General features: G+C 48.1%; 1 protein-coding gene across 1 annotated transcript; it reads left to right on the forward strand.

Moving 5' to 3' along the window:
* The first annotated feature begins 902 nt into the window (after positions 1-902).
* On the forward strand, positions 903-27,123 carry LOC311617274 (SH3 domain-binding glutamic acid-rich protein-like). Its single transcript, XM_084873707.1, is given in 8 exon segments — positions 903-1,125; positions 10,836-11,021; positions 16,656-16,736; positions 22,651-22,725; positions 23,532-23,624; positions 24,697-24,786; positions 24,788-24,869; positions 26,652-27,123. Coding segments are annotated over 8 exon segments (723 nt in total). The 5' UTR covers positions 903-1,080; the 3' UTR covers positions 26,723-27,123.
* Positions 27,124-27,217: the final 94 nt, after the last annotated feature.

The raw sequence follows: 27,217 nt of genomic DNA on the forward strand, positions 1-27,217 counted from the left end.
GGTCCTCTCAGAGGACTGGACACCCCCAGGGGGCGTTGGCCTCCAGGGCCCTGGACCTGGCCGCTGAAGCCCATCAGAAGAGGTGGCGGCCAGCATCCGGGCGTTCCTGGAGTTTAAATTCCTCCCTCTTGCTGAAACCGGTGTGGCTCAGTGGTAGAGCGTCGGCCTGCGGACTGAAGGGTCCCAGGTTCGATTCCGGTCAAGGGCATGTACCTTGGTTGCGGGCACATCCCCGGTGGGGGTGTGTGTGTGTGTGTGTGTGTGTGTGTGTGCAGGAGGCAGCAGATCCATGTCTCTTCCATGTGTCTCTCTCTCTCTCATCGATGTTTCTGACTTTCTATCCCTCTCCCTTCCTCTCTGTAAAAAACCCCACAAAAACCCCTCCTGTGTGCGAGGACGGTGTGTCTGCTGGTGGAAGTGCTTGCACTGAGCCCCAGGCGGCCTCTCCCTGCCGGGCTGGTGTCGGTGAAACCTTACCCGCCCGCGCCTGTCAGCTCCGTTCTTTAGGAGAAACAGGTGGTCCAGGGCAGAGCGGGCCGGCCACCCAATGCCACCCTAATGCCATCTACTGTAGGACAGCTCTCCGGCTTCCCTTCCAATCCGCCCGGGAGCTGTTCTTCCTCTGTGCGAAGGCCCCGGGGCTACTCTGACCTCCCGGTGTGTGTCTGCCACCCCGAGCACAGCCTTTCCCGAACCCCGAGCCCCGAGCTGAGCCCCCAAGGGCGCCCCCGCCCGCGCCCTCCCGGCCCTGCGCCCGGGCTGGGGATTGGTGCGCCCGCAGCCTCGCCTTTTAGGGACTCCGCGGCCGGACGGGATGAGGGACAGGGTCCAGGGCTGCTTTTACCAGCCAATCAGCTGCCCCCGGACAGGCCCCGATGCCCCGGCCAATGGCCGCTCCGGGGAGGCCGCGCCTAAGTGGCCGGTGGGCCGGGCGGGGCGCGGGGCGCGGAGGCAGCGGAGGGAGCGAGGGTAGCGCCCGCCCGGCGCCGCTGCGGTGCGGCCGGCTGAGCCTCTGGGTTTGTCTAGCGCCCCGCTCCGTCCTGGGTTGTGCTGGGGGGAGTCCCCTTTCCGGCTGTCAAAATGGTCATCAAAGTGTTTGTGGCCACGTCGTCTGGGTCCATAGCGGTAGGTGTGGGAGGGGATTCCCCGGGGAAGCGCGGGCTCTGAGTTGCGGGGTGCGGGGTGCGGGGTGGGTGAGCCCGGCTTGGGGGGGGGGGACCCCACCACGTGCCCTGCTTCCCGCCCTCGTGTTGCAGAAGTGTGCGAAGTGTGGGGGCTGGGTGTGAGCAGAGACACGAGGAAGGGGGCGTGCTTGGTTCCAAGATGTTTAACAGGCGATCTGTGTCCCGCATACATTACGGAATATTTCAGAATCAAAAGTTTCTGTGTGCTTGTTTTTGTTTTGGTGTGGAGTGTTTTTGCCGTTCGGCCTGCGAGATCGGTACAAGTTGCCCAAAAGAAAAAAGACACGTTGTGTAACGGTATTTGGAGCTGGGAAAACCAGATTCCTAAATGACTCCGGATGCACCTACGCGTGTGTGCAGAGACCATGGGGAACGTGTACCGTTAGCTGTGTAATGCTCTTATTTGAGGAAGATGATGTCACAGTGACAAGAGCAGACGTCTCTGAGGCCCCAGTTTTAACCGCTCTGGGGATCCAAGCAGACCCAAAACAGGCCCTCTGAGCTGGCCTCCTTACATTGCTTTGTCTGATCGCCTCCGGACCTTGGTCGGTCCCATCCCCACCTTCATTCTGGGCAGGAGAGACCTGCCTTCGGAAAGGGGGGAGTGGACAGTGACTCTGGCTTCAACACTGCCATTTCCACCAGGTTTTAGCAGAAGTCTGGGAGGCTCTGGAGAGAAAGGGGTTGGGTTGATCCTGAGAGCTGGAGACCAGCGGGAGGGTGTTTCCTTGTAGGTCTGGGTCCTGGACATCTGGGTGGCAGCTAGGGTTTCAGGCTCACGCAGCCAGGGACAGTCCCCGGTGAGCCCGCTGGCAGATGCCACCACCCCTAGTTCACCGTGTCCAGAGAAGGCGAGCCGAGAAGGAGAGGAAGGGTATCTGCTCTGAGCCCGACCGGTCAGCAAGTGTCTAGTGAGTTCTAGAACATCTTTAACAGAAAAAACGAGGAGACATTCCAGATGTAAAAACTGCAGAACCTCCCGGGGCTGTGGATGACCTCAGAAACTCTGCTGACCTGCCGTGAGCACGTGCTGTTGGGTTATTTGGGTAAAACGGGTTTTGGAGGAGAAGGGTCTTCGTGGGCTCTGAGCGTGCTGTGGATATTCACTGCTGGACCCGTTATCACTGACCTGCCAGCCTTCTCATCTCCTGTAGGCCAGGCCATCCTTCCAGAGACAGCGAATACATTTGTGGTTTTTTTTCGGGTTATTTGATAGCCTACATGCCTGAAGTTTGAGCTTGATTTAGTTAGCTGCGGAGGGCCTGGAGGGGTATCGTTCTTTCCAGGATCTTGGAAAAGCTAAGTTAATAATTAATTAATTAATTAAATTTTTATTGATTATGGTATCACATAATTGTCCTCATCCACCCATGCCCACCCCAAACCCCTCCCCAAGTATGCCCCCACCCCCTTGTTGTCTATGACCACTGGTTAGGCTTATATGCATGCATATAAGTCTTTGGTTGATCTCTCTCCCTTTTCCCCACCCTCCCCTACTTTCCCTCTGAGGTTTGAGAGTCTGATCGATGCTTCCTTATTTCCAGGTCTGTTTTTGTTCATCAGTTTATGTTGTTCATTATTTCCCCCAGATGCGTGAGATCATGTGTTATAAGAAATACACTTGTAAGAACCGAAAATGAGACCAGCCATAATGATTATGCTGAGAGGCAAATGAATCAGTCTGTAGTGGGTTTCTTTCTGGGCCAACAATTCTTTTGAGTCCTTATTTCAGTGTCAAACAGTTCCTTTTGTGTAGATGGCAGCAACGATATTTCAGTTCTGGATGGTGGACAAATGGTGGTGATGTAGGTCCAATCATCTCTGGTTTGGTCCTGGGCATCCTTCAGCGATGCACAGCTGCTGTCTGCTAGTATGGCAAGGCACTGCCAGCGTCTTCCATGTCTGGACTGTTTCTCTTCAGTCTTCATGGCTGGAGCAGTCCTGTCAATTCCTCTGTTGCAGGAATCCATATGGTCCTGGAGTTGTTTTCTGAAAATATACAAACATATTCCCAACCAAAAGTTAATAAAGGAATATTTTCTATAAATTTGACTTGGGATCCTTTTTTATTTTTTGCCCAAATGATTTTCTTCTGGCTTGTTTTGACACCACGTGTGTTTTTCATGGGTGTCTTGCTGTTAGCATTACAAGTGAAAGTTAATTTTCTAAAGTACAAATTTTCTAGATGTAATTTACTTACAGGATATTTTTCCTTACATGATATTCTTTTATTATCACCCCCCCCTTTTTTATTTAAATATTAGGAGGCTTTTAGAAATTTTATAATGTAGTCTTGATAGCTTTTACATTTTAATTTTTTTGTGCTAAAATATGACTGCTTTAGGTTCATTACATGTTACACAATTTTATCATAAGATGAACTGCCAGTAAATATTTGTGTTAATACTTTAGGAACAGCTTTTTGTACATTACAATACATTTTTCTATAATATTCGCTTATTTCAATTAGCCAATTTAAATTACGCTAAAAACTTGACTACTATTCTACTGTCAAAATCAACACTCTAACAACTATCTTATTTTACCCTGTGTATATTAGTGGAAAGGATTATTTGCCTTCTTGAGTAGGCCCTGAGCTTTTCTGGTACTAGACTGGATTTGGATATCAAAAGCCCGCTTCCCCTCACCATGGGTACAAGACATCTCAAACAAGTCTTGTTGCAGCGAGAGGACAGCTGCTGTTGGCTCATTCTCTGTCTGTTACCTGGGTCCCGATTAGAGCTGTGCATGGGAAGTGAAGCAGCCATGGGAGCAGGAGACTCCCTCAGAAGGGTGAGGTTCAGGCCCCTGCAAAGCTGGGGTGGGGGATAAGAGTCTGTAAGCCAGATTAATTCTTGTTCCCTGAGCAAATGTTTTGGTGCCACTTGGAACCGCGTGACCTTGGGAAGGGGGCTTCACCTTGCAAAGCCTTGGTTTCCTTACCTGTAACACGAGGACCCGCCGGGTGGCGAGGACTTAGAAATAACCTGCCTGGTGCCTGGCGTGGTGTCGGTGCTTAATAAGTATTATAATTGTTAGTTACTGTCATAATTCTTAGTTCCGGCTACTTAGTGCTAGGACAGTTATATCTTGTAGTTATTACAATTGCTAATATGAACGGTATAGTAGTTGTTCTAGTTATTAGTTAACACAAGCAGATCTGCGTTTATGATGATTATTTTCAGAAGACTGAAAAGCCACATGCATTTTAAGCCACATAAAGGAAGAATTTCTGTCTGATCCTGGGGCAGGAGACGTGATTATTGCTGAGGGCCAGTGCTATTGATTTTCCTGGTGGGGCGTTTCACTGGGAGCTTCTCTCAGGAGAGCCGCAGGGGAGGCGCCAGGGCTTGGGCGGTGTGTGGGGCTGGCCGTCACCCTTTCTTCCTTCTGCGTTAGCCCGTGCACTTCCAAAGCGAACCCTTGCCTGGGACCTCGTCATCAGGGCAGCAAAGCTTCTGTTACATGAATGACAGAAATGAAAAACGAAAAAACAAAACTTCTTTCTGAGGGACCACACATGTACCCTGGGCATCGTCACTCTTGGCTATTTGGTTGTTTTGTTAATCCTCACCGGAGCTTATTTTTTCCATTGCTTTTAAAAAATTTTAAAATATATATATATTTTATTGATTTTTTACAGAGAAGAAGGGAGAGGGATAGGGAGAAATATCGATGAGAGAGAAGCATCGATGAGCTGCCTTCTGCACACCCCTTATTGAGGATGTGCTTACAACCAATGTACATGCCCTTGACTGGAATCGAACCTGGGACCCTTGAGTCTGCAGGCCGACGCTCTATCCACTGAGCAAAACAGGTTAGAGCTCCATTGCTTTTTTTGAGTAAGTGGAGGGGGAGAGAGAGAAACATCAATGTGAGAGAGAAACCTTGGCTGCCTCCCGCACATGCCCTGACCCTCAACTGCGGTATGTGCCCTTGCCTGGCTCGAACCTGGGCCAAACCGGCCAGGGCTGAGGCTGTTTTAGTAGCTGACATGGAAGTGAGGTTGCAGGTTTTTACGGCGAGCGTGGGGCCAAAGACCCTCGGGGCGGGAGCAGCCTATCCGCCTGTGAGACCCAACTCTCTCCCTGAAAGCCGCCGCCACCGTGGGCTGGGGGACAGAGGGACAGAGGACGGTCCTCCCGATTGCAGTGTCACAGCCCTGCACCCGCAGTCTTGGGACAGACCCCGGTGGCGGCTCCTGGGTTCCTCAGGCCTTCCTCCGGCCCCGAGTGAGTGGGGGATCCGTGGGAAACATGGCTCTGGGTGGAAGCCTTGGAAACTTCTTTAATTCGCTGCCGCCTCAGCTTTGTCATTTTAAGATGGCCATCAGTCTGGCTGGTGTGGCTCAGTGGTTGAACATTGACCTATGAACCAGGAGGTCATGGTTTGATTCCTGGTCAGGGCACATGCCTGGGTTTCAGGCTCCATTCCCCAGTGGGGGGCATGCAGGAGGCAGCCGATCCATGATTCTCTCTCATCATTGGTGTTTCTCTCTTTCTCTCCCCTGCCCCCCTTCCTCTCTGAAATCAATAAAAATATATGAAAAAACAAAATGAAAAGGTGATCAGAGGGGTTACCTGGCTGGTGATGGAGACAGGTAACCGGTACGTGTGCTGCTGGGTGTGGCTGAGCAGCCTCACAGCGGGTGGCACAAATGCTTTCCCACGACCCTCCTGGCTCTCACCAGCACCCTGAGGAGGGCGCTCCGCCTGCTCAGACAGCACCCCCGAGCCAGGATGGCACACTCAGTGCGCTGTGCCTGCTGCTGAGTACAGGCCCTCAGGCCCTCGTTGGAAGGGCTCCTGACTGTACAAGACAGAGCGGGCGGTGACCCAGAGAGCCCTCCAGCGTCGGTGTGCCCGGCGGCCGGGTGACTCCAGGGCAGAGAGCACACTTCTGTCTGAGCACATGTGACGGGACCAGCGCTGAGGTCCCTGAGGCTCCAATGGCACAGGCCCCAGGCCCCCCGATCCTCAGGAGGGGCCCATCTCCACGGGCCGCCTTGGCCTGGCACCCTGGGGGGGGGAGAGGGAGGAGAGTGTGTCCGGGGAGTGCTGCTGGGTGCTGTGCGTGCCCCTCCCCCTGCAGCCACGAAGGGGAGGCGCCATGGGATGGAGGCCTTGTCGCTGGAGGTCAGCTCAGGAGGCCACGTGGAGAGGAGCTTCACTCTGACGGAGGGTCCAGGGCTTCTTTCTTTATTTTGTAAATTTCATTTTATTTTTTAAATATATTTTTATTGATTTTTTTTTTACATAGAGGAAGGGAGAGGGATAGAGAGCTAGAAACATCGATGAGAGAAACATCTATCAGCTGCCTCCTGCACACCCCCTACTGGGGATGTGCCCACAACCAAGGTACATGCCCTTGGCCGGAATCGAACCTGGGATCTTCCAGTCTGCAGGCCGACGTTCTATCCACTGAGCCACACCGGTTAGGACCAGGGGGGCTTCTTGAACAGAGACCCATCAAGGGGAGGGCTGCAGGGGAGTCCCCACGCTCAGGGTGGGCATCAGGGTGGGCACTGGGGGGGGCAAAGGCCACCGCACCAGCCAGGTGAGCGAGCTCACGTGCTCCCTACTGCCCTCTCCGCTCTTCCCGCCTCTTCCTGAGGCCGTCTCCAGCCCTGGCGGAACTCCAGGTCAAGGGCTCCCACGGCAGATGCTGTGCTTTTGGCCCAGCGTAAGCTTCTGGTGCTTGGGAAGGGCAGAGGGGCACAGTTTCTCTTCTTTCTTTGAGTGGGGACAGAGAAACAGCATGGAACGCAGTGCTATGCACCCAGCAGTCAGTTCACTCCCCAGAGATGCAATTGCGTGTCTTGCAAGACATAAAGCAAACAGACCTTCCCCTCCGTTTCCTCCACCTCTGACTTCCTCACAGAAGAAACATGTCAGGACTTCAGGAAATGTTTCCCATCTATTAGTCGTGGAATCAAGTGAGATCTCTTTTTCATGCAGCTGCAAGGGCTGAGGGATCATTAACAGATGGCAATATGTCCTAACCGGTTTGGCTCAGTGGGTAGAGCATCGGCCTGCGGACTGACGGACTTAGGTTCGATTCCGGTCAAGGGCATGTACCTTGGTTATAGGCACATCCCCAGTAGGGGGTGTGCAAGAGGCAGCTGATCGATGATTCTCTCTCATAGATGTTTTTAACTCTCTATCCTTCTCCCTTCCTCTCTGTAAAAATCAATAAAATATATTTAAAAACAAACAAACAAACAAACAAAAGGTGGCAATGATATGGGAGCCTTGGCCAGGCTGATTGGACTCCTGGGAGGTGTCTGAGAAGGAAGCAGGATGGGTTTGGACAGAATAAAGGAGGCTGTCTTCTGAACATTAACAAATAAAGGTAAATCCGCCTAAAATGAAGACACCTCCCGTCTTCAAACAGCAGGTTATCTGTGACAATACCTACAGGAATAAGCCATTTCTACAGCGGCAGGAGTAATCACGATCAGGTTGGAAAGCATGTGGAGAAAACACAATCCATTAAGGCAGTAATTTAGTCCAACAGCCTGTCATCAGGTCGGAAGGGGTTCTGTAATATTCAGAAACCCGGCTGGCGGCTGTGGGCTCAGGATTTCCTGGGGGAAGACAGAGGGCAGGCTCTCCCAGCGCAGCCCCGGGGGGAGGGGAGGGGGAGGCAACGAAGGTCCCCCTCAGGAAGGTGCTGGAGCGGGTGGGCCAGAAGCTCCCAGAAAGTTCCATCACTCCACAGCTTCCTGTGTGACTTTTATTTTTATCCTTTGCCCACGCTTGCCCCAAACTGAAATAGATATCGTGGCACAAATCTTACTCATTCAGTGTTATATGCTGGTTAATAGCTGCCTTTAATTAATTAATTAATTGATTTAAAAAATATATATTATTGATTTTTTACAGAGCAAGGGAGAGGGAGAGAGAGTTAGAAACATCAATGAGAGAGAAACATCGATCAGCTGTCTCCTGCACACCCTCCACTAGGGATGTGCCTGCAACCGAGGTACATGCCCTTGACCAGAATCGAACCTGGGACCCTTCAGTCCACAAGCCGATGCTCTATTCACTGAGCCAAACTGGATTCAGTCACCTTTAATTTATTGATTTAGTGCTTTTATTCGTAATATCTTTGTTAGGTTGATGGTACAAATGTTAATTAAAAAGCAAATGTGTGATTACCATTTATATATGTGTATATGTAATTTATAATATATATAATTTTCTTCATGTTAAAATTTTAAATTATTTAATATTAATTTTATATTTATAATTAATATAACATGCACAATCAAATCACCACCAAAACCAAATTGTACAGAGTTTGTTTTTTGGTGATGATTTGATTTCGAGGTTTAAACATTCATACGTGCCTTACTTTCCTTTAACTACCAGGGGTCTTCAAACTACGGCCCGCGGGCCACATGTGGCCCGCAGAGGAGTCTGATCCTGCCCGCCAGGTTTTTTGGGCAGTGAGCGCAGCCGAGGTGTTACAGTAGGAATTAGTAGTTCATATAGTCCGGCCCTCCAGCTCTCTGAGGGACCGTGATCTGGCCCCCACTTTAAAAAGTTTGAGGACCCCTGAACTAAGAGATACTAATACTCTGGCTCTGGCTGGGTGGCTCTGTGGGTTGGAGTGAGTTTGATTTCCCATCAAGGCACATACCGAGGTTGTGGGTTCGATCCCAGGTCAGGGTGGGTGTGGGAGGCAACTGATCAATGTTTCTCTCTCACATCAATGTTTCTCTCTCTCTCTCTCTCTCTCTCTCTCTCTCTCTCTCTCTCTCTAACAATAAATAAGAACTTATCTTAAGTGAGGGCTTAAAAAAAGAAAGAAATAGCACTCTGCTAGAATACTCATGTCCTTGATAGAATCATACACTTTTGCCAAAATGAATAAAATCATTTTTTTTGCATACTAATCTCTATGAAAGGAACTGGGTTTGCCAAGGGCATGTGCTTTCACAGCTCTTGTTTGGAATTCTCAAAGTCTACTCTGCCGGTAAACAAGTTCTAGGAACACAACCAGGGATCTCATGCCCTATAGACGGTTTTAATGACTGGATTTCATCACTAGGCAATATTCAGAGGGCTTAAAAATTGTTCTTTTTAAAAATTAAGATATTGGATATTTTTGTGTAAAAACTACTTATTTAAAATTTTAATCTTAGTTTTAAAAATTAGGCATATTTTGCCTCTATTTTCTTTAGCTTGTTCTGAATCTAGTTTGTGCAAATGAGTTTTTTACATTTTTTTACCTTAAATAAACAGCTTATGAATCTACTTACAATATTTTTATTGATTTCAGAGAGGAAGGGAGAAGGGGAGAGAGAAACATCAATGATGAGAGAGAATCATTGATCGGCTACCTCCTGCATACCCAACACTGGGGATTGAGCCGAAATGCGGATGTGTGCCCTGACCAGGAATTGAACCATGACCTCCTGGTTCATAGGTCAGTCTCAACCACTGAGCTATCCCACCTGGGCCAGTGAACTAGAATTTCATCTGAGTCTGTTCAGATGGAGAGCTGGGCACAGTCTTGAGCAGAGGAGAGAGTCAATGAGTAAGTGTGACTGAGGTTGTTCAAGTCTGCGGGCCAGAGTCTGCTGTAACTCATTCACCAGGGATTATTCGAGAGGGCACCCCACATTTCTGGGAGTGAGTTCTTTGGCTGAAGAGAGAAAACTGTGATTGTTTCTGGAAAGGAGTTCTAAGCTTTAAGGATGGCCACCTCATCGGAAGTGATGGGCCTGAACCAGGGGCTGAGGAAGCGCTGTGGCCTTCTCTCCCAGGTGTGGCTGTCAGAGGCGGGGCGGGCAGGAAGGGAGAAATCCCTGGGAGAACAGGATGTTGCACTGTGTTCCTCCTGAACCCCAGCAAAACCACCCACCAGCTTTCCCCCTTTCCCCTGTCCTTCCCCCACATCCCCCCGTGGGCTTTCCGTGTCCTGTACTGGGAAAGCTACTTTTGTTAATAAGAACGTGACTCGTGTTCCTATTTCATAACTGTGACTAAGTGCGTCTTAGTGTGGGCATACTTGGTTTTTGAGTTTCATAGTGAACTCACTTTTTTCTCTTCTCTCAATTATCATGTTTCTTCATAATCAATTCTTATTTATTTTTTGGCATTAATGCTTAATAAAGAAGATTTCACACAGAAGCCATGACCAAAGCATGTCTGTTCTTATTGGGTTGGCTATACCATGATTTAAACATTGGTGAGATTAGCCCTAACTGGTTTGGCTCAGTGGATAGAGCATCGGCCTGCGGACTGAAAGGCCCAGGTTCGATTCCGGTCAAGGGCACGTACCTTGGTTGCAGGCACATTCCCAGTAGGAGGTGTGCAGGAGGCAGCTGATCGATGTTTATCTTTCACAGATGTTTTTAACTCTCTATCTCTCTCTCTTCCTCTCTGTAAAAAAATCAATAAAAATATTTTAAAATATTGGTGAGATTAACATTTCAGAATTTATGTAATCACTCCGTTTACCCTTTATAATGAAGAGGCGTGGTTCTATTGTTTGTTGTTGTTATTGTTTAAATACTTTGTGAAATTATTTCTGTTGTATAGTGTAGTTGGAGAAAGGATTTAATTTATGTAAATATAAACAAAGCATTAAAAAAAAACACAAAAAACGAGTCTAATGGTTACCTGTCTCTCCTTTGACCAGATTAGGAAAAAACAGCAAGAAGTGGTGGGCTTTCTGGAAGCTAATAAAATCGACTTTAAGGAATTAGATATAGCCGGAGATGAAGACAACCGGAAGTGGATGAGAGAGAATGTCCCCGGAGAGAAAAAGCCTCAGAACGGGATCCCTTTGCCCCCCCAGATCTTCAACGAAGAGCAGTACTGTGGGGTGAGTGAGTGGTTTCTTGGAAAATTCTTCCGTATTTGTGTTTCTCAGAAACTGTTTAAAGCAGATTACTTTTGAGGCAGCATTTGGAGTTGTTCACAACTTTCAGCTCATGACCTATTTCTTTCTTCTTTTTTAAAAAAAATATATTTTATTGATTTTTTTACAGAGAGGAAGAGAGAGGGATAGAGAGTTAGAAACATCGATGAGAAAGAATCATCGGTCAGCTGCCTCTTGCACATCCCTTACCAGGGATGTGCCTGCAACCAAGGTACATGCCCTTGACCGGAATCGAACCTGGGACCTTCCAGTCCGCAGGCTGACACTCTATCCACTGAGCCAAACCGGTTTCGGCTCATGATATATTTCTACCATCCAATGCCTGGATGGTAGAGCCATGGTGACTAAGCAGCATTTAAGATTTACAAGATGAAGGAAACAACAGAAGGATGATTCAGAAGTTCTTGGGGTTATTTTAGATCCCTCATTTCATTTTGAAGAATTGAGGTCAGTTGTTCAAACAAAATGAGCCTTCAGATGGCAAGGAGTTCTCGTTCCCCTGGCAGTGGACACGTATATGCACCCACAAATACACAGGGTAAGTTTTCATTTGCATAAGGAGTGATTTGCAGAAGTCAGGTCTTCCTGTGGATGCAAAAAAAAATTGTGTAAATGTGTCTAAGTAGTTTAAAAACTGTACTGGACATTCTGATAACAACAGCAATTTTTTTTCTATATTTAATGGTTCATTTTGCTATAAAATCACTTTTTCTTTGGAGTTTACAGATTCTATTTAGTAAATCAAATTGTTGAAAAGACAAATATATTATAAAAACTCAAAGGACTGCTGAAACCGGTTTGGCTCAGCAGTAGAGCGTCAGTCTGCGGACTGAAAGGTCCCGGGTTTGACTCTGGTCAAAGGCATGTACCTTGGTTGCCGGCACATCCCTGGTAGGGGGTGTGCAAGAGGCAGCTGGTCGATGTTTCTCTCTCATCGACATTTCTAGCTCTCTATCTCTCTCCCTTCCTCTCTGTAAAAAATCAATAAAATATATTTAAAAAAATTAAAAAACAACAACAAAAAACTCAAAGGACTTTAGGATCTGAGAATTGGAAGTTATTTTAGGGGTCATCTAAGGTCACTGTTCTATTTATTTTTTTACTAGAGGCCCAGTGCACAAAATTCATGCACTGAGGAGGGTGTCCCTCAGGCTGACCTGTGCCCCTTCACAGTCCAGGAGCCCTTGGGGGCTCCCACCACAGCTGCTGCACTCACCAACTCTGGCTGAGCAGCGCTCCTCCTTTGGGAGAGCACTGACCACCGAGGGGCAGCTCCTGCGTTGAGTGTCTGCCCCCTGGTGGTCAGTGCACATTATGGTGACCAGTCGTTCCACCATTTGGTCGATTTGCATATTAGCCTTTTATTATATAGGATTTTATTTTAAAATACTAAACATTTTATTTTTAATATTATTCTTTCTTTCTTTCTTTTTTTTTTACAGAGAGGAAGGGAGGGGGATAGAGAGTTAGAAACATCAATGAGAGAGAAATATCGATCAGCTGCCTCCTGCACACACCCTACTGGGGATGTGCCTGCAACCAAGGTACATGCTCTTGACTGGAATCGAACCTGGGACCTTTTAGTCTGTAGGCTGATGCTCTATCCACTGAGCCAAACCAGTTAGGGCAGTCACTGTTCTTTCTAAAAAATATAGGAAATGAGGGGGACAGGGAGGAGATATCAAATGGTACAACTACATATGTGCCCGGACCAGGAATCAAACCTGCCACCTTTCAGTGTACAGGATGACACTCAACCAACCGAGCCACACGGGTCAGGGCCTGCTGGGCACCGGTCAGATGCAGTGATCAGGGCTCTGGAAACCAAGGAACTGATCAGTGTGTGCTGCTGCTCGGCTGGAACGGGGTGAGGCAATCTGAGCTCACCTGTTCTCTTTCTCCTGCACAGAGTGGCTGGTGCTTTCGGCCAGCTTCTCTGTTATTTATTTCTCATCTAAAGGATAGCTGGAGGGCCAAGGCCTGCAGCTAATGCTTCAGTCCGGTGTTACTGGGGCACGTCTGCACCGACCCGTTCACCTGTTGCCCATGGTGGACTGCTCGCCGAGGCAGGGTGGAGTAAAAGTTCTGAGGATTTTCTGCTATAAAAATAAAACCTGAAATAAAGCTGAAACTGGTTTGGCTCAATGGATAGAGTGTCGGCTTGGGGACTGAAAGGTCCTGGGTTCGATTCCGGTCAAGGGCATGTACTTTGGTTGCGGGCATATCCCCAGTAGGGGGTGTGCAAGAGGCAGCTGATCGATGACTCTCTCTCATTGATGTTTCTAACTCTCTATCCCTCTCCCTTCCTCTCTGTACAAAATCAATAAAATATATTTAAAATAAATAAATAAATAAATAAAACTTTAAAGGCCTGTCTCATCCTGTTTTGTTGTGATCTAGCACTTATAATTTTTTTTTTTTTTTTTTTTTTTTTTTTTAGTTGTGGAGGAGAAAGAAAGGGTGTTTCAAATAAGAAAAAACAAAACAAAAACACCCTTATATTTTACAAATGTATTTTTCTCTTACAAATATGGGCCTAATGAGATGAGCATTCAAATTATTCTGTGTTTTAAAATAATTTTTTTTTCAGCACGTTCTGCCTTCACAGAGAAATTAGCAGCTTATCTTAGTGTTTTTGCTAAATTGGTTTCCTGCAGCCTGTGGGCAGCCGATCAATGATTCTCTCTCATCGTTGATGTTTCTCTCTCTCTCTCCCTCTTCCTTCCCCTCTGAAAACAATACAGGTACATTCATGAGGCCGCAGGCTTTGTGTCCAGAGTAGGTAAAAATGATAATGTAGCCCTAACCGGTTTGGCTCAGTGGATAGAGCGTTGGCCTGTGGGCTCAAGGGTTCCAGGTTCGATTCCGGGCAAGGGCATGTACCTTGGTTGCAGGCACATTCCCAGTAGGGGATGTGCAGGAGACAGCTGATCCATGTTTCTCTCTCATCGATGTTTCTGCCTATCCCTCTCCCTTCCTCTCTGTAAAAAGTAAATAAAATATACTTAAAAAAGCCCCACCCTATTTTCATAAAAAAAAATTCTTAAGAAAATGATAATGTGTATTGTAGGTTTAGATTTTCAGAAGAAAACTCAAAGGACCCGAAGGACATGCCCGTTTTAAAATGGCACAAATCTGGGTGGTTCGTCACTGTATCTTTCTGCTCTCTTGAAATGTGCACTGTGAGACAAATTCTATTATTTAACGTGAAGCACTGGTCTCTGCGGGTCTCCGATGGCCACTGAGGGGCCAGACCTGGTGCGGCCGCAGGTGGAGAGGGCTCAGGCCAAGCAGTGGGTCTCTCTGTGCCGGGCTGTGGGAGGGCTGCCTGGCAGGGCAGTGCCCGGGCCTGGGAGGTGCCCGCCGTCTGACCCGCTGCTCGGGCAGCACGGATGGAGATGTTATCCCGGGCCTGGCAGACAGCTGTCAGCTGGGAAAGGAGACACCGCTGGGGAGCCAGGCCCAGAGGAGCCAGAGGAAGCCGCTGACGTGTCTGTCGCTGCCAAATGGGAGCCTGTGCATCTTCCCCCCGGTGAGAGCAGGGTGCCTGTCGGGATCCGAGCACACCCGGGGGCACCTTGGCCATTCAGCAGAGGGGCTGTGTCCTCAGGGCTGCCAGGGAGGGCAGGACGAAGCCCAGTTAGGTGGGGGGAGGGCTTTTCAACACGTGGATGCCATTAAATTTTATGTCATTAAAAAATTATTATGAGCCTGGCTGGCGTGGCTTAGTGATTGAGCACTGACCTATGAACCCAGAGGTCATGGTTTGATTCCTGGTCAGGGCATATGCCTGGGTTATGGCCTCAATCCCCAGTGTGGGGTGTGTAGGAAGCAGCCAATCAATGATTCTCTCTCATCATTGATGTTTCTGTCTCCTTACCCCTCTCAACTTCTTCTCTAAAATCAATAAAAAATATATATATTTTAAAATTAGTATGAAATATGTCGTATGATAATAACATGTGTAAAGACAAGTAATCAGATGAACAACCACATGCGCACCACCCAGTGTAAGAGGTTTGATGTGCACAGACATGTAGACGCCCCCATGTGCTTCTCCCCATCACGCGCACCTCCCCCTGCACCGGGGGCAGCGTGCAGTGAACTGCGTGTTTATCATCCCCTTTCTTTATCTGCAGTGTTTATGTGCCTAAAGAATACATTGTTTTGTTTTGCCTATTTTTTATTTTATTTTGTTTTTGTTAATCCTCACCTGAGGATATTTTCCCATTGCTTTTTAAGGAGGGTGGAAGAGAGAGGGCAAGACAGAGAGAAACATCGATGTGAGAGAAACACATAGATTGGCTGCCTCCTGCACGAACCCGGACGAGGGCCCTGGCTGGGAAGGAGCCTGCAACCAAGGCATGTGCCCTTCACTGGAATCGAACCCAGGACCCTCCGCAGGTTGACACTCTATCCACTGAGCCAAACCTGCCAGGGCGGTTTTGCCGATTTCTGAGCTTTATATAAATGGACTCATATTACATGTATTCTTCTTTGACTTGCTTCTTTTTTTGTTGTTGTTAATCCTCACCTGAGGATATTTCCCCATCGATTTTTAGAGAGAGTGGAAGAAGGGGGAGAGAAAAACATTGATGTGAGAGAGACACATCGATTGGTTGCTGCACACGCCCTGACCAGGGCCAGGATCAAGCCTGCAACTGAGGTTCGTGCCCTAACTTCCCACAACTGCCCTCCCCCGTAGCCATCTTGTGGTGGCCATCTTGTGTCCACATGGGAGCAGGATCTTTGACCGCATGGGGGCGGCCATCTTGTGTCTTGGTGTGATGGTCAATTTGCATATTACTCTTTTATTAGATAGGATTTGTTTTATATTAATTTCAGAGAGGAAGGGAGAGGGAGAGGAACATCAGTGATGAGAGAGAATCATTGATTGGCTGCTTCTTGCACTACCCCCTCCCACTGGGGTTCAAGCCCTCAACCTGGGCATGTGCTCTGATCAGGAATCGAACCATGACCTCCGGGTTCATAGGTCGACACTCAACCACTTAGCCATGCCAGCTCGGCAACTATCTGGTTTTAGAGCACAGTTGTCCCCATTTTGCCAAAACAATCTTTGTGCTAAGCCCTCCACCATCCTGTGGCTCCTGGTATCAGAAAGCGTGAGAGGAATCTGGGCCCTTAGAAGCTACTCTAATATCAGCAGAGAAATCCTGTGCTGTTTCAGTCTCTGCTGGCCAGGTTTCATTCATGGGGCCATGTTGTGAGGAAATCAGCCAACGATGTGAAACTCCTGGAGAAGCTCTTACTGTGTATAGCTGAGTCTTAGCAGTTCCTGAGCATGAAGAGTGCGTGCGTGTGTGTGTGTGTGTGTGTGTGTGTGTGTGTGTGTGAGTTCTCACTACACTGTAACAGGCACAAAGTGTGTAAAAACAAATGTCAAAGTTCACAGTCAGAGTTCTTAACTTTGGGATTAGTCATCTTTGGCCAAGCAAATGGGCATAACATTTTGTGTTGGCTCCTAAGTTAATGGCAAATAAAAAAAGAGATCAACTTAAGTAAAAATCCTGGCTCATAGGTGTGCAATGGTTAAGCATTCTTTTTCTTTGCTTCAAGGATTTTGACTCTTTCTTCTCTGCAAAAGAAGAGAATATTATCTATTCATTCCTTGGTTTGGCTCCCCCTCCAGGCTCGAAGGTAAGCTGGAACACCCTATGGGGTCCCAGGACAGGTCCTAATGAATGAAGCTAGAGATCAGCACCTAAGGTTGTTTAATAAATGAGGATATTTAAATCAACACGATTTTAATACACTCCTTATTCTGATGAAGTCTTATGCATAAAGATAATGCAAGCTTTTTACTAGCCCATGTTCCAAAACTGTGCTTTTCTTGTTTTTGCTTCACGATAAAAATAAATAATAAGTGAAAATTTACAATGCTTAAAAAAAGAAATATCATTGCATTCAATAGTCTTAAGTGTTCTAATTAAATATGCAAAAATATGAGTTCCCAGGTTGTGTTTATGAAATTTTGTTATGGATTGACTTCTTATATAACTTCTTATATTAGTTAATTCTCTAATGATACATCCACTATTTTAATTCTTCTTTATTTAACACGTTAGGTGCCCAGTCACTGGTGACTGACACTATACTTTCTGTCCGGAAGACAAAACGTGTTAAAATAAAGTAAACTCTGCTCTTTTAATCTAATAAAGAGGGGAAAAGTAAGATCTGGATTCAAGATCAAGATAAATTTTATTAGTTTTCTCCCCGCTGGTACTGTTTCATCTTTGATGATATGTAATCATGTCTATTAAATAAAGAATTATGCTAATAAAGTTAATATCATGAATTCCTCTGTGATGTTCACCGGCTTCACCCGATGCAATGGCCACTGCATTCCTTGCCTCTAACCGAGACCTCATACAGGCCTCTCCGTAGATACAAGACCTTTCTTTCTTAATTCATTTGTTTGTACCCACCTTCATTTTTAAAGAGATTTGTGATGACAGAGCCCAAACCTGTCCTCACAGAGGAGAAACCACTCAAAATCCGACCGTGTAGAGATGGGCTTGCCTCAGAGGCCCGCTCTCACATGTCAGCAGTCTCAGGTGATGGCACTGAGGCCTGGCACTAAGGCCTTCTCGGGTGGTCACATGCAGGTTCCACTGCTGTTTTTGAAGATATGCTTGCTCAGAATTTTTTAGTATACAGAACCCTGCAGGGATTGTCATCACAAAATAGCGCCCTTTCTTCTGAATGTTTCTTTCTTTTTTTACAATTTTTTTTATAGAAACATTTTTATTTATTTATTTTTAAATATATTTTATTGATTTTTTACAGAGAGGAAGGGAGAGAGATAGTTAGAAACATCGATGAGAGAGAAACATTGACAAGCTGCCTCCTGCACACCCCCTACTGGGGTTGTGCCCGCAACCAAGGTACATGCCCTTGACCAGAATCAAACCCGGGACCTTTCAGTCCGCAGGCAGACGCTCTATCCACTGAGCAAAACTGGCTTTGGCTTCCAGATGTTTCTTCAGGACACATTCCCAGTGGTGCTTTCAGCAAGGCAGGCCAAAGTGAACCCTGGGCATATTCTGGGCTTGAAATGTGACTGTGGATTGCCCCCTGGCAGGACTCACCATGTGTCCTGCCGCACCACACTGCCCCCGCTTCACTGAGCCAACCGGGAGCATACTCAGTCGCCTTGATTTTAGGGCCATCAGATTGTATTGTAAAAATTGGTTTCTGCCCTAACGGGTTTGGCTCAGTGGATAGAGCGTCGGCCTGCGGACTGAAAGGTCCCGGGTTTGATTCCAGTCAAAGGCATGTACCTTGGTTGCGGGCACATCCCCAGTAGGAGGTGTGTAGGAGGCAGCTGATCGAGGTTTCTCTCTCACTGATATTTCTAACTCTCTATTATCAATAAAATATATTTTTAAAAAATTGGTTTCTGATTTTATTGCGCTATGGAGAGGGAATGTGGCGTGATGAATGTCTATCACCTTTGTGACGCAATGTGTGGTTTTACTTCCTTATGAAAAGACTGTTTTGAATATTAAAAATTAGTCTTATCAAGCTAATGTGTGTATATTGGGAAGGTCAAATACTACTACAGGATTATTGCAAAAGCCGCAGCCCTGCTCCTATCCTGCGGGTTTGGCTTTTTCTCCAGCGGTTGCTCAGGGGCAGAATTCTGGTGGGCGCTGTTTGGCTCGGAATGGAGCCGGCGGGGCCGCTTCGTGTTCTCTGGTCCCAGCGCTGCCGCTCAGAGGCCTGATGCGTCTGTCTCCTGACCATTTATTTGCTTTTGTTCCCGTTTCTGGGAGGTTTGGGGGCCCTCTTTTTCATTTGAAGGCCCTAAATGAGGTGCTCGGATACGCCATTTCTTCATTACTTGTGTGGGCCCTGGCCCGGCCCTCTGCTGTAGAGGATAGACCTGCTCGTTTGGAGGGGGAGGCAGACATTACAGAGAAATCACGAGGTCACGCTGTTTCTCTTTCCACCCCCGTTTCCCTCCCTCCTTGGGAGTCACCAATACCATGAATTAAAAAAACCCTACACACCTTTTTATAACTATGCAATACATATGTTCGTCTGTATTTTTAGTGCCAAATTGGTATCATACTTTTTGGAATGCTCTACAACTTGCTTAAAAGAATAACAACAAGATTGTCTTAAGATGTATCCGTACTAAAATATGTAAATGTATTTCAGCTTCTGCTACTAAAATATGTGAATGTGTTTCGTCTTATTCCATTTAAAAACATTCCCTCTCTTCCTCTTGGGGAAAGAGAATGTTACACAATATGACGGCACCTCATCACGCACCAGGGTGGGCGCTGTCACATCGCATGCCATCCTCTCTCACCACATGGCAGAGGGGGAAGGCCAGGGAATGAGAAACCCGCCCAGAGAGACCCCGGAGGCCAGCCGGTCCCGACTCTTCTCTCCCCAGAGGAGCGCGAGGCCCAGGAGCTGAGCTGATGCGCACAAGGCTCATTTCGTCCACCAATTAGCGGCACAGCCCAGCGGGGCCGTGGTGCTGTCAGTGCTCACAGGTGTTTATGTGCGCACACGAGAGAGTCCTCCACGTTTCCCTTGGGAAGACAGACCCCTGATGATTGATGGGGGTAATATGACAGCATCTCCGTAAATCATCTATCGTCAGAGTGTCCTTTTGTAGTAAACAACATTGTGGAGAAGTCAGCAAGGAAGTTAATCTTGTGCTAAGGCTAAAAATAGACATTGGACAGTTGGGTAGAAGTGTATGCTTCTACCAGCAGCGTTACTGCTTTAGACAACGTGTCTGGTCTGGGGCAGGTTAGACCAGACCAAGCGGCAGGCCAGTTTTCCCAGGAGGCTTTGTCAGGGCGCTTTGCTGCCATAAAGTCCACCCTCGTTCTTTACAAGCATCTGGTCACATCCGATTAAACGAGCGCCATTCCTCATCCCACACTCCAGCCAAGGCCTTGGTTGCATAACCAGGCTCCAATGCTGCCCTGGGAATAAGGAACACAGATTCTTACTGAGCTAGGCATGTAACTGTATCGCCATACCTAGTGAAATGACTCAATAAGAATTTTTAAGTTCTGGAGGGGTCAGGCGGAGAGAGTAACATGTACAAACATTTCATTTCAACTTATGAAAGCAGAGTCTGTTGCATTGTTATGATTTATAAGAAGCGTAAGAGGAAGAACAGAGGGCTTCCTTATAGATGCAGAATGTAGAACGTGAAGGTGATGTCAACAGTATTCCAAACAAAAACAACCATCATCCCTCATCAGTCCATTCGGTCCTGTGTAGTTGATTCTTGCTCCACTGGATGTGGGGATAGAAGTCTATGAACCTGCTTGTCCCTTGACTGCAGTTGTGGGAACCCGGACTTAGCCCACTGGTCTGGCCTCAAAGTCCTTTAAGTGATGCCGTCAGAAGCCTGTGCCCCCCAGCACATGGCATGTAATCTTTTTTAAAAATATATATTTTTAAAATATATTTTATTGATTTTTTACAGAGAGGAAGGGAGAGGGATAGAGAACTAGAAAAATCGATGAGAAAGAAACATCGACCAGCTGCCTCCTGCACACCCCCCACTGGGGATGTGCCCGCAACCAAGGTACATGCCATTGACCGGAATCGAACCTGGGACCTTTCAGTCCGCAGACTGACACTCTAGAGTCTATACACTGAGCTAAACTGGTTTCAGTGGCATGTAATCTTTTTCTGTGGGGCTCTGAGCAGTCATTCTACACAGAAGAGGAACCATATTGGCCTGCAGCCTATTGCAGAAGCTTTTAGGGAAGCATCAAATTCAAACACGCTAAAGAATATACCCATGGATGACAAAAGACCTACAATGACTGTGGTTAACTTATTAGCGGTAATTTTCAGATACGAAAAGATTGATGAGAATTATAACAAGACGAATGCCCCTGAGAAGAAATTGGTTTTCCCCCAATGTGGCATGCAAAACAAAATAAAAAGTTAATCCAAGAAAGCTTTAGAAAAATATAAAAATGGATGAATTTAGGAAAATGTTAATTTTCTAGAGACATACTATACTGCAAATAGCCAAAGAATGTGAACCATGCAATATACCATGAATGCTAAGCATATTCTTACCATATGTGGTAGGGATATGTAAAGACTATCAATAATGAGATTTAGTAGGCCTGGCCCAAGTCACCTGTATATTAATAAATCTGTATGCCGTATGTAGATGACAGGAATCCCCACTGTCCTAGAACACGCTGCCCGTATTGAAGTAGTTTTGCCATCGCTCAAAATTGCTTTCAACAGGAACACTAATCCTACCAGAAAACGAGTTTCGAAACTTTTGGTCACACGTCAGTTTTGGCTAGATCGAAATGAAGGAAGTAAAGTTATGACCAAGGCAAAGAATGAAGTTATGGTTGCTAACCTGTACCATCATTGTCACATGTCAGGCAAAGAAGCACTAGGATCTGTGTCTTTATGACTTTGCAGTCAGGTGGATATTGTTAGACGCCAATGGAAGCTGTCCAGGTAAGCCTGTAGAGATCTCCCCCTAACTGGTAGAGACGAGTTGGGCCATGGCAGTGTCAGAGGATTGCATTTACAGAATGCTGTCAGGTGTACTCTTTCACCGGAGCCATTCCCTGGGCAAGGGGCCTGGAGCAGAAGCGGGAGGGGCTCCTCAGAAAAGCAGCAGCGGGTAGACCAGCACTCCCTGACCGCCTTGTCCCTGCAGCGGCAGCAGCCACAGGGCACGTTGAGTCTTAGTGGCTTGGAGCTGGCCCAGCAGCTGCAGCAGTAGGCGTACCAACAGCAGCAAGGGGTCCGGCCTGTGCCAGCACGGCCTGTCGCCACCAGGGAGGGGAGCTCCACATGGATGGCAGCCCAAGCAAGAGTCTGATTGTGTTGTCTTACAGCGCTCGGTGCCCAGTGCCCGGTGCCTGGTGCCAGGCTGCCCGCCTCTTCTTCCAGAGGCCATGGGTATTTTGCTGGCTCTTTCAGGTCAACCCCTGAGATATGCAGGGTAACGTATGTATGGACTGCTGGGGATCTGAGCAGGAAGGAAAGGTCAAGGTCAGACTCCGTGACATCCTTGCTCACTCGCTGCGGTCTTCTCTTCCTCCCCATCACCCAGGGCAGCAGTGGGGCTGCTGGGTGAGGATGCCTGATTCCCAGCCCCCCTTCCCCAGAACTTCACGCTAAGACACAGACTCAGGCTCCGGGGGGAAGTCCCTGCCGAGACTGCATCTCCCTGCTTCCCCGGGATTGGCCGGGACCTCCTGGCTCTCCTGCAGGCCCACCTCCCTCGGTTTCAGGATTTGGTTTGGGTTTCTATCTTCATTATCGTAATGCCTTCCTAGGGGTTTGGAAATAACACTTGTCTCTTGAGAAAAAAATGGGCAAAACTTATGTTTGCTTTGTTTACATGCCTTTATTTCCTTGTCTCTAAGGTGTGATGGTAGTGACTGTCCTACTGACAGAGGCCTCAGTGCTGTTGCAAAGATAAAATGAGGGACGGGGACACAATAACTGGAAGGGTTAAATGATGTTGAAATGCAAGTGATTATGTCCTCCAAGAAGTTCTCACTCACTTTCCATCCGTCTGACGCAGGCCGAAAAGCCGCCGGGGGAGGAGCAGTCCCTGCCCAATGGCGAGGTCGTGGGCGAGGCGCAGAGCCCCGCGGAGGTGAGGGCTGGTTTCTCGAACCCTCTTCCCGCAGACCAGTCTCCTAAGAATGCCAGGGTGGTCCTGATCTTTCTGTATCTGTCTGTCCGTTCTCTCTCATCCGTCTATCCTCCCGTCCTTCCTCCCGTTCCTCCATTATCTGTGTCTGTCTGTCCACCTGTCTAAGCTTTTTGAATCTCTGAAATGATAAAGCCTTCTTTCCCCATGAGCAACAGAAAACTAACACTGCCTCGACATGGTGTTCTCTCCGAAAACCTTCAGTGGGTAAATGGAGACTCCTCACATGGGGGGTGAACCAGATCTGTTGAATCTCACCCAGAGCTCCCATCAGCAGTTTCGATGGGTGGCAACCCTATATCCTCCTTCACTCCTGGCTATCTTGCAGGCTCGAGGAGTGAAGGAGGGAAGCAGAAGGTCCCCAATTTGAACAGCAATTTGAACTGGTGTGCTGCACAAATGTGTAAAACGGCAATACCTGGCTATTCAGTCAGGGGCACTGCCCTCTTTTCCCTTAGATTGACAAGTTAAAAAATGACAGCAGCCAACACAATAGCTGACTGGTGTGAATGAATCAAAATTATCCTATTAAAAAAATCAGATTGGCAAAAAGATAGAATGCTGCAGAAATTTAGTAGTGAGTGAGGAGGTGGAGAAGGTTGGAGATGGTTGTCTGGGAGCTAAGTGGCCTCAACCAGGAGGCCTCCGTTGGCCTGTGTGTGTGCTCTGTGTCCAGATCAACACCCACAGCGCGTATGGCCTGGGACCTTGGCTCCGGTTAGTGACACGGGGGTTTCCTTTGTGACCAGGGAACAGAGGAGGCTGGAGAAAGTGGGGAAAACGAGGCACCAAAGGAGGACAAGGAAGATGCGGGCAACCTCGCCGAACCCCAAGAGGAGAAGGTGAGTGTTCGCCTTTGTACCGCTCACTGATCTCGCTGGACACAGCTCTGCTCATGAGCATGTGTGAGCGCCCCCAGGGGCCGGGAGCCCTGGCACAGGAGTGAGGGTGGAGGTGAGGCGCCGGGAGTCTCACCATGGAGGAAGCAGGTAATTTTCACCTTCCTGTTAACTGCTGTGGTGGAGGTGAGGACGGGGCTAAGAGGAAGAACCTGAACCCAGGTCTGGGTGGGGGGGTGGGGAGGAGAGACAGTCTCCACAGGACTTCCGTGGTTTGTGGTGTTGTTAGGCTCAGGTGGGTTCCCTATAAAACAAGGGCCTTCTTCCTTGGTCATGATGCCAAGATGGGTGCCAGCTGCTTGCTGACGGGCTGGGCAGCGTTTGGGAGGCAGGTCGGGGAGGACTGAGAAGACATGAACTCCCATCGAAGATGGTCTGGGCTGCAGCTTCAGACCCACTGAGGGGACTTCTGGGCCCCAGACAACCAGGGGGCATGGGGGGCTAACAGAGCGTGTGGATGGTGCCCGGGGAGTGAAGGAGGAAAGCAGAAGGCCCCCAGCATCTGAGCACTCTCTCGGGAGGGTCCTGCGGACCTGGGCATCCCGAGATGGGTGCCTGCTCCATGCTTCTGCGTGGTTCTCATCAAGGTCCGTGGTTTTAGGGTGTGTTCTCTGCCAGCCCAATCCTCTCCACAGTCTCTGAAGACCGTGGCCGGTTATGGTCTGTAAATCACCCCCTCGGCTTCCCCACAGCCAGTAGGAGGAGGGTACATCCTCGGGGGGAGGTTGGTTGAGGTTCTTGAGGGGCTCCGAGTCTGGTCTCTGTGGAGCTCGAGGACTCAGAGAACCAGGTCTGCTCTGATCCCCAGCCCCAAGGCCAGCTGCCTCCCAGGCCTCTCCCGGCAGCCCACACCATACCTGCCCCCCACCCCCCATGGCCACGCACCACCTGGCCCCCTTTCCTCCAGCACAGGCTTCCCACCCTGAGGCTCTCGACCAGCCCCCTTAGGAGAGCAACACTGTGTGTTGACCCTTACCTACGCCTCTCAACAATCAGGTGTTTTTGTTAAAAACAGGCAGGCGAGGTAACGGAGGAGGGAGCAGAAGGGGACGCAGAGGAAGAGGAAGCTGAGAAAGGAGAAGAAGAAGCAGGAGGAGAAGCAGAAGGAGAAGAAGGAGGAGGAGAAGGAGGAGGAGAAGGAGGAGAGGAGTCGTAGGCCTTCCTGCCTTATTTCTTCAGTGTTTCCAGGTAGCCGCGCCGTCCTGGGTGACATCGTTCATTGAGTAGCTCTGTGCTCCGCTCAGTGTGATGGGAGCGGGTTCTAGTGCAGACCGAGGCCTCGCCCCCAGGCCTGGCTGCCCCTCCGGAGCCGCAGGGCTGGTGGGCTGCGGACCTGCTGCTCGGGCACCGGGCACGGAAGCCTATGGTTGGGATGACTTCCAGGAAGAAGCAATCCTTTGGGGAAGAGTTTGTTTTGTTCTTATTCCCTCCTCTTTCTCTGCGTGACCTTCATATACGCGAAGGTACAGGCAGTGTCCTGTCACCTGCTTCTCTTACTGACTCTACTGACCACTTACCTGCTTATAGGGGAATGCCAGAGGCCCATGATGGTGGCAATACACTGTCACTTTAAAAAACCACAAGGCTGCTGCTGATCATGAAAACAAATATGGCTGGTAGACATCTAGTGATAAGAGCCGGGTATCACATATTCGCTTATAAATATTAACCAGAACACTCATAGGAACACCATGTTGTCACCTCAGGGCATCTTTGACAAGGGCACTTGCAGTTTTAAACTTCACTGGCCACAAAAAAGAATTCTGTGATGCTTCCCAGTTTGGTGAGTGCCACAGAAATATAGTCACAGGACAATGACAGTATCTAACGACAGTGGGCACAAGAACATGGGGGAGATGCTCAAATATCGTGGGCCATACAGATAAGAAGGAATGTGTGAACACACCCAAAGGTCGTAAGTGCTATGAAAACATCTGCTTTTACACATCATATAGCAAACCCCCATGCAAACGTGCAATTATTATTTGACCTTGCAATCAAATTTGAGGGGGCAGCTTGCTTTGGTGCTAGCAGAGTTTTTATTTTTATTTTTAATTTTTTCTGCCTTTTATTTTTTATTTTTTTACATTTTTTATTAAATTAATATCTGTGTACATATTTTAACATTGCCCCCGCATAAGCAGAGTTCTTTTTGAAATTTACATTAAAATTAAGTCTCCTTATATTTTTAAGTCTCCTTAATGTCCATATTATGCCTCTACTGACACACGTAAGACAGATTTGGGGTTGTTGATGTCAGGGTGCCAGGGAAGGAGGAGGGAGGGAGGAAGCCTTCAATCACACAGCAGGTCCCCAGAAGGCTCTCTGATGATGCTCAGAGCCTGTCTAGGGAAGGGTAACAAAGGGCTCAGTAGGAGAAGAAACGAGAAATCCCTGGTGCTTTGTAAATATCCGCTAACAAATGACTCCCCTCTGTGTGCCAGAGACCAGTTTGAATAGCACGATCCTCCCCTTACACATGAAAAGCTGACGGAAAAGCTTGGAGCATAATCCATTGTGAGGGAACCTTAGAGCTTGTGAGAGGAGCCATCACAATTTATGAATGGACCAGGAACGTTTCATCACTTATTTATTTATTTATTTATTCAAATATATTTTATTGATATCTTACAGAGAGGAAGGGAGAGGGATAGAGAGTAAGAAACATCGATGAGAGAGAAACATTGACCAGCTGCCTCCTGCACACCCCCCACTGGGGATGTGCCCGCAACCAAGGTACATGCCCCTGAGCGGAATCGAACCCGGGACCGTTCAGTCCGCAGGCCGACGCTCTATCCTCTGAGCCAAACCGGTTTCGGCAGCATATAATTTCTTATCTGCACTTGGGAACAAAGGGGGGTTATGGGGTAATAGGCAAATATTTCCTTGCAGGATAAATAATGAAGATCATGGAAACATTCTCAGTCTCCCTTTAACAGCTGTCTCCTTAACATTCCCCCTTTCTTTTAGAAAAGCCAAGTCACGGAGCAACACCTCAGCTGTCTTCCCACAAACCAGACTCAGCACACGCTGTGGCCTGACGCTAGCCCCGCTCTCCGTGCCCCTGGGGCTCCCCGAGGAACTGGACTCTCTGACATGGTTCGGGGTTCGCGGTTCCCTCTTCCTACCACATCCACAAGACGTTCATTGTCAAGACAACACGTGCATACCTTCCTGGGCCTGACACTTTGGGCCTTTGCTTAATTTTCTCTCTTCTTCTTTTTTTTTTTTTTTTTTTTTTTGCTCTGCATGAGTAGACCTTCTTACTAATACCCTGAAAAAAAAATTTCAAAATGTGGAATTCCTCTCGGTGCTGTGCCAAGAGTAATTCTTTGTACGGCCTTACGCTACTTGTCTCAGAATGAGCTTTGGAAATGTAGTGCCTCCCGGAGAGCAAGCGTACAAATAAAGATGGATGGCAAAGACCTTGCCCCGAGGCGCACCCGGTGTCTTAGCTTTCGGTCTCCACTCTCTGCCTGAACTCACGTGTCTGTGGCCACCTCCGAATCCGCAGCTGAACTTTCTGTCTGCCTCGG

Source organism: Pipistrellus hanaki (genome assembly GCF_964339955.1).
Source record: "Pipistrellus hanaki genome assembly, chromosome: 2".
NCBI classification, from domain to species: domain Eukaryota; kingdom Metazoa; phylum Chordata; class Mammalia; order Chiroptera; family Vespertilionidae; genus Pipistrellus; species Pipistrellus hanaki.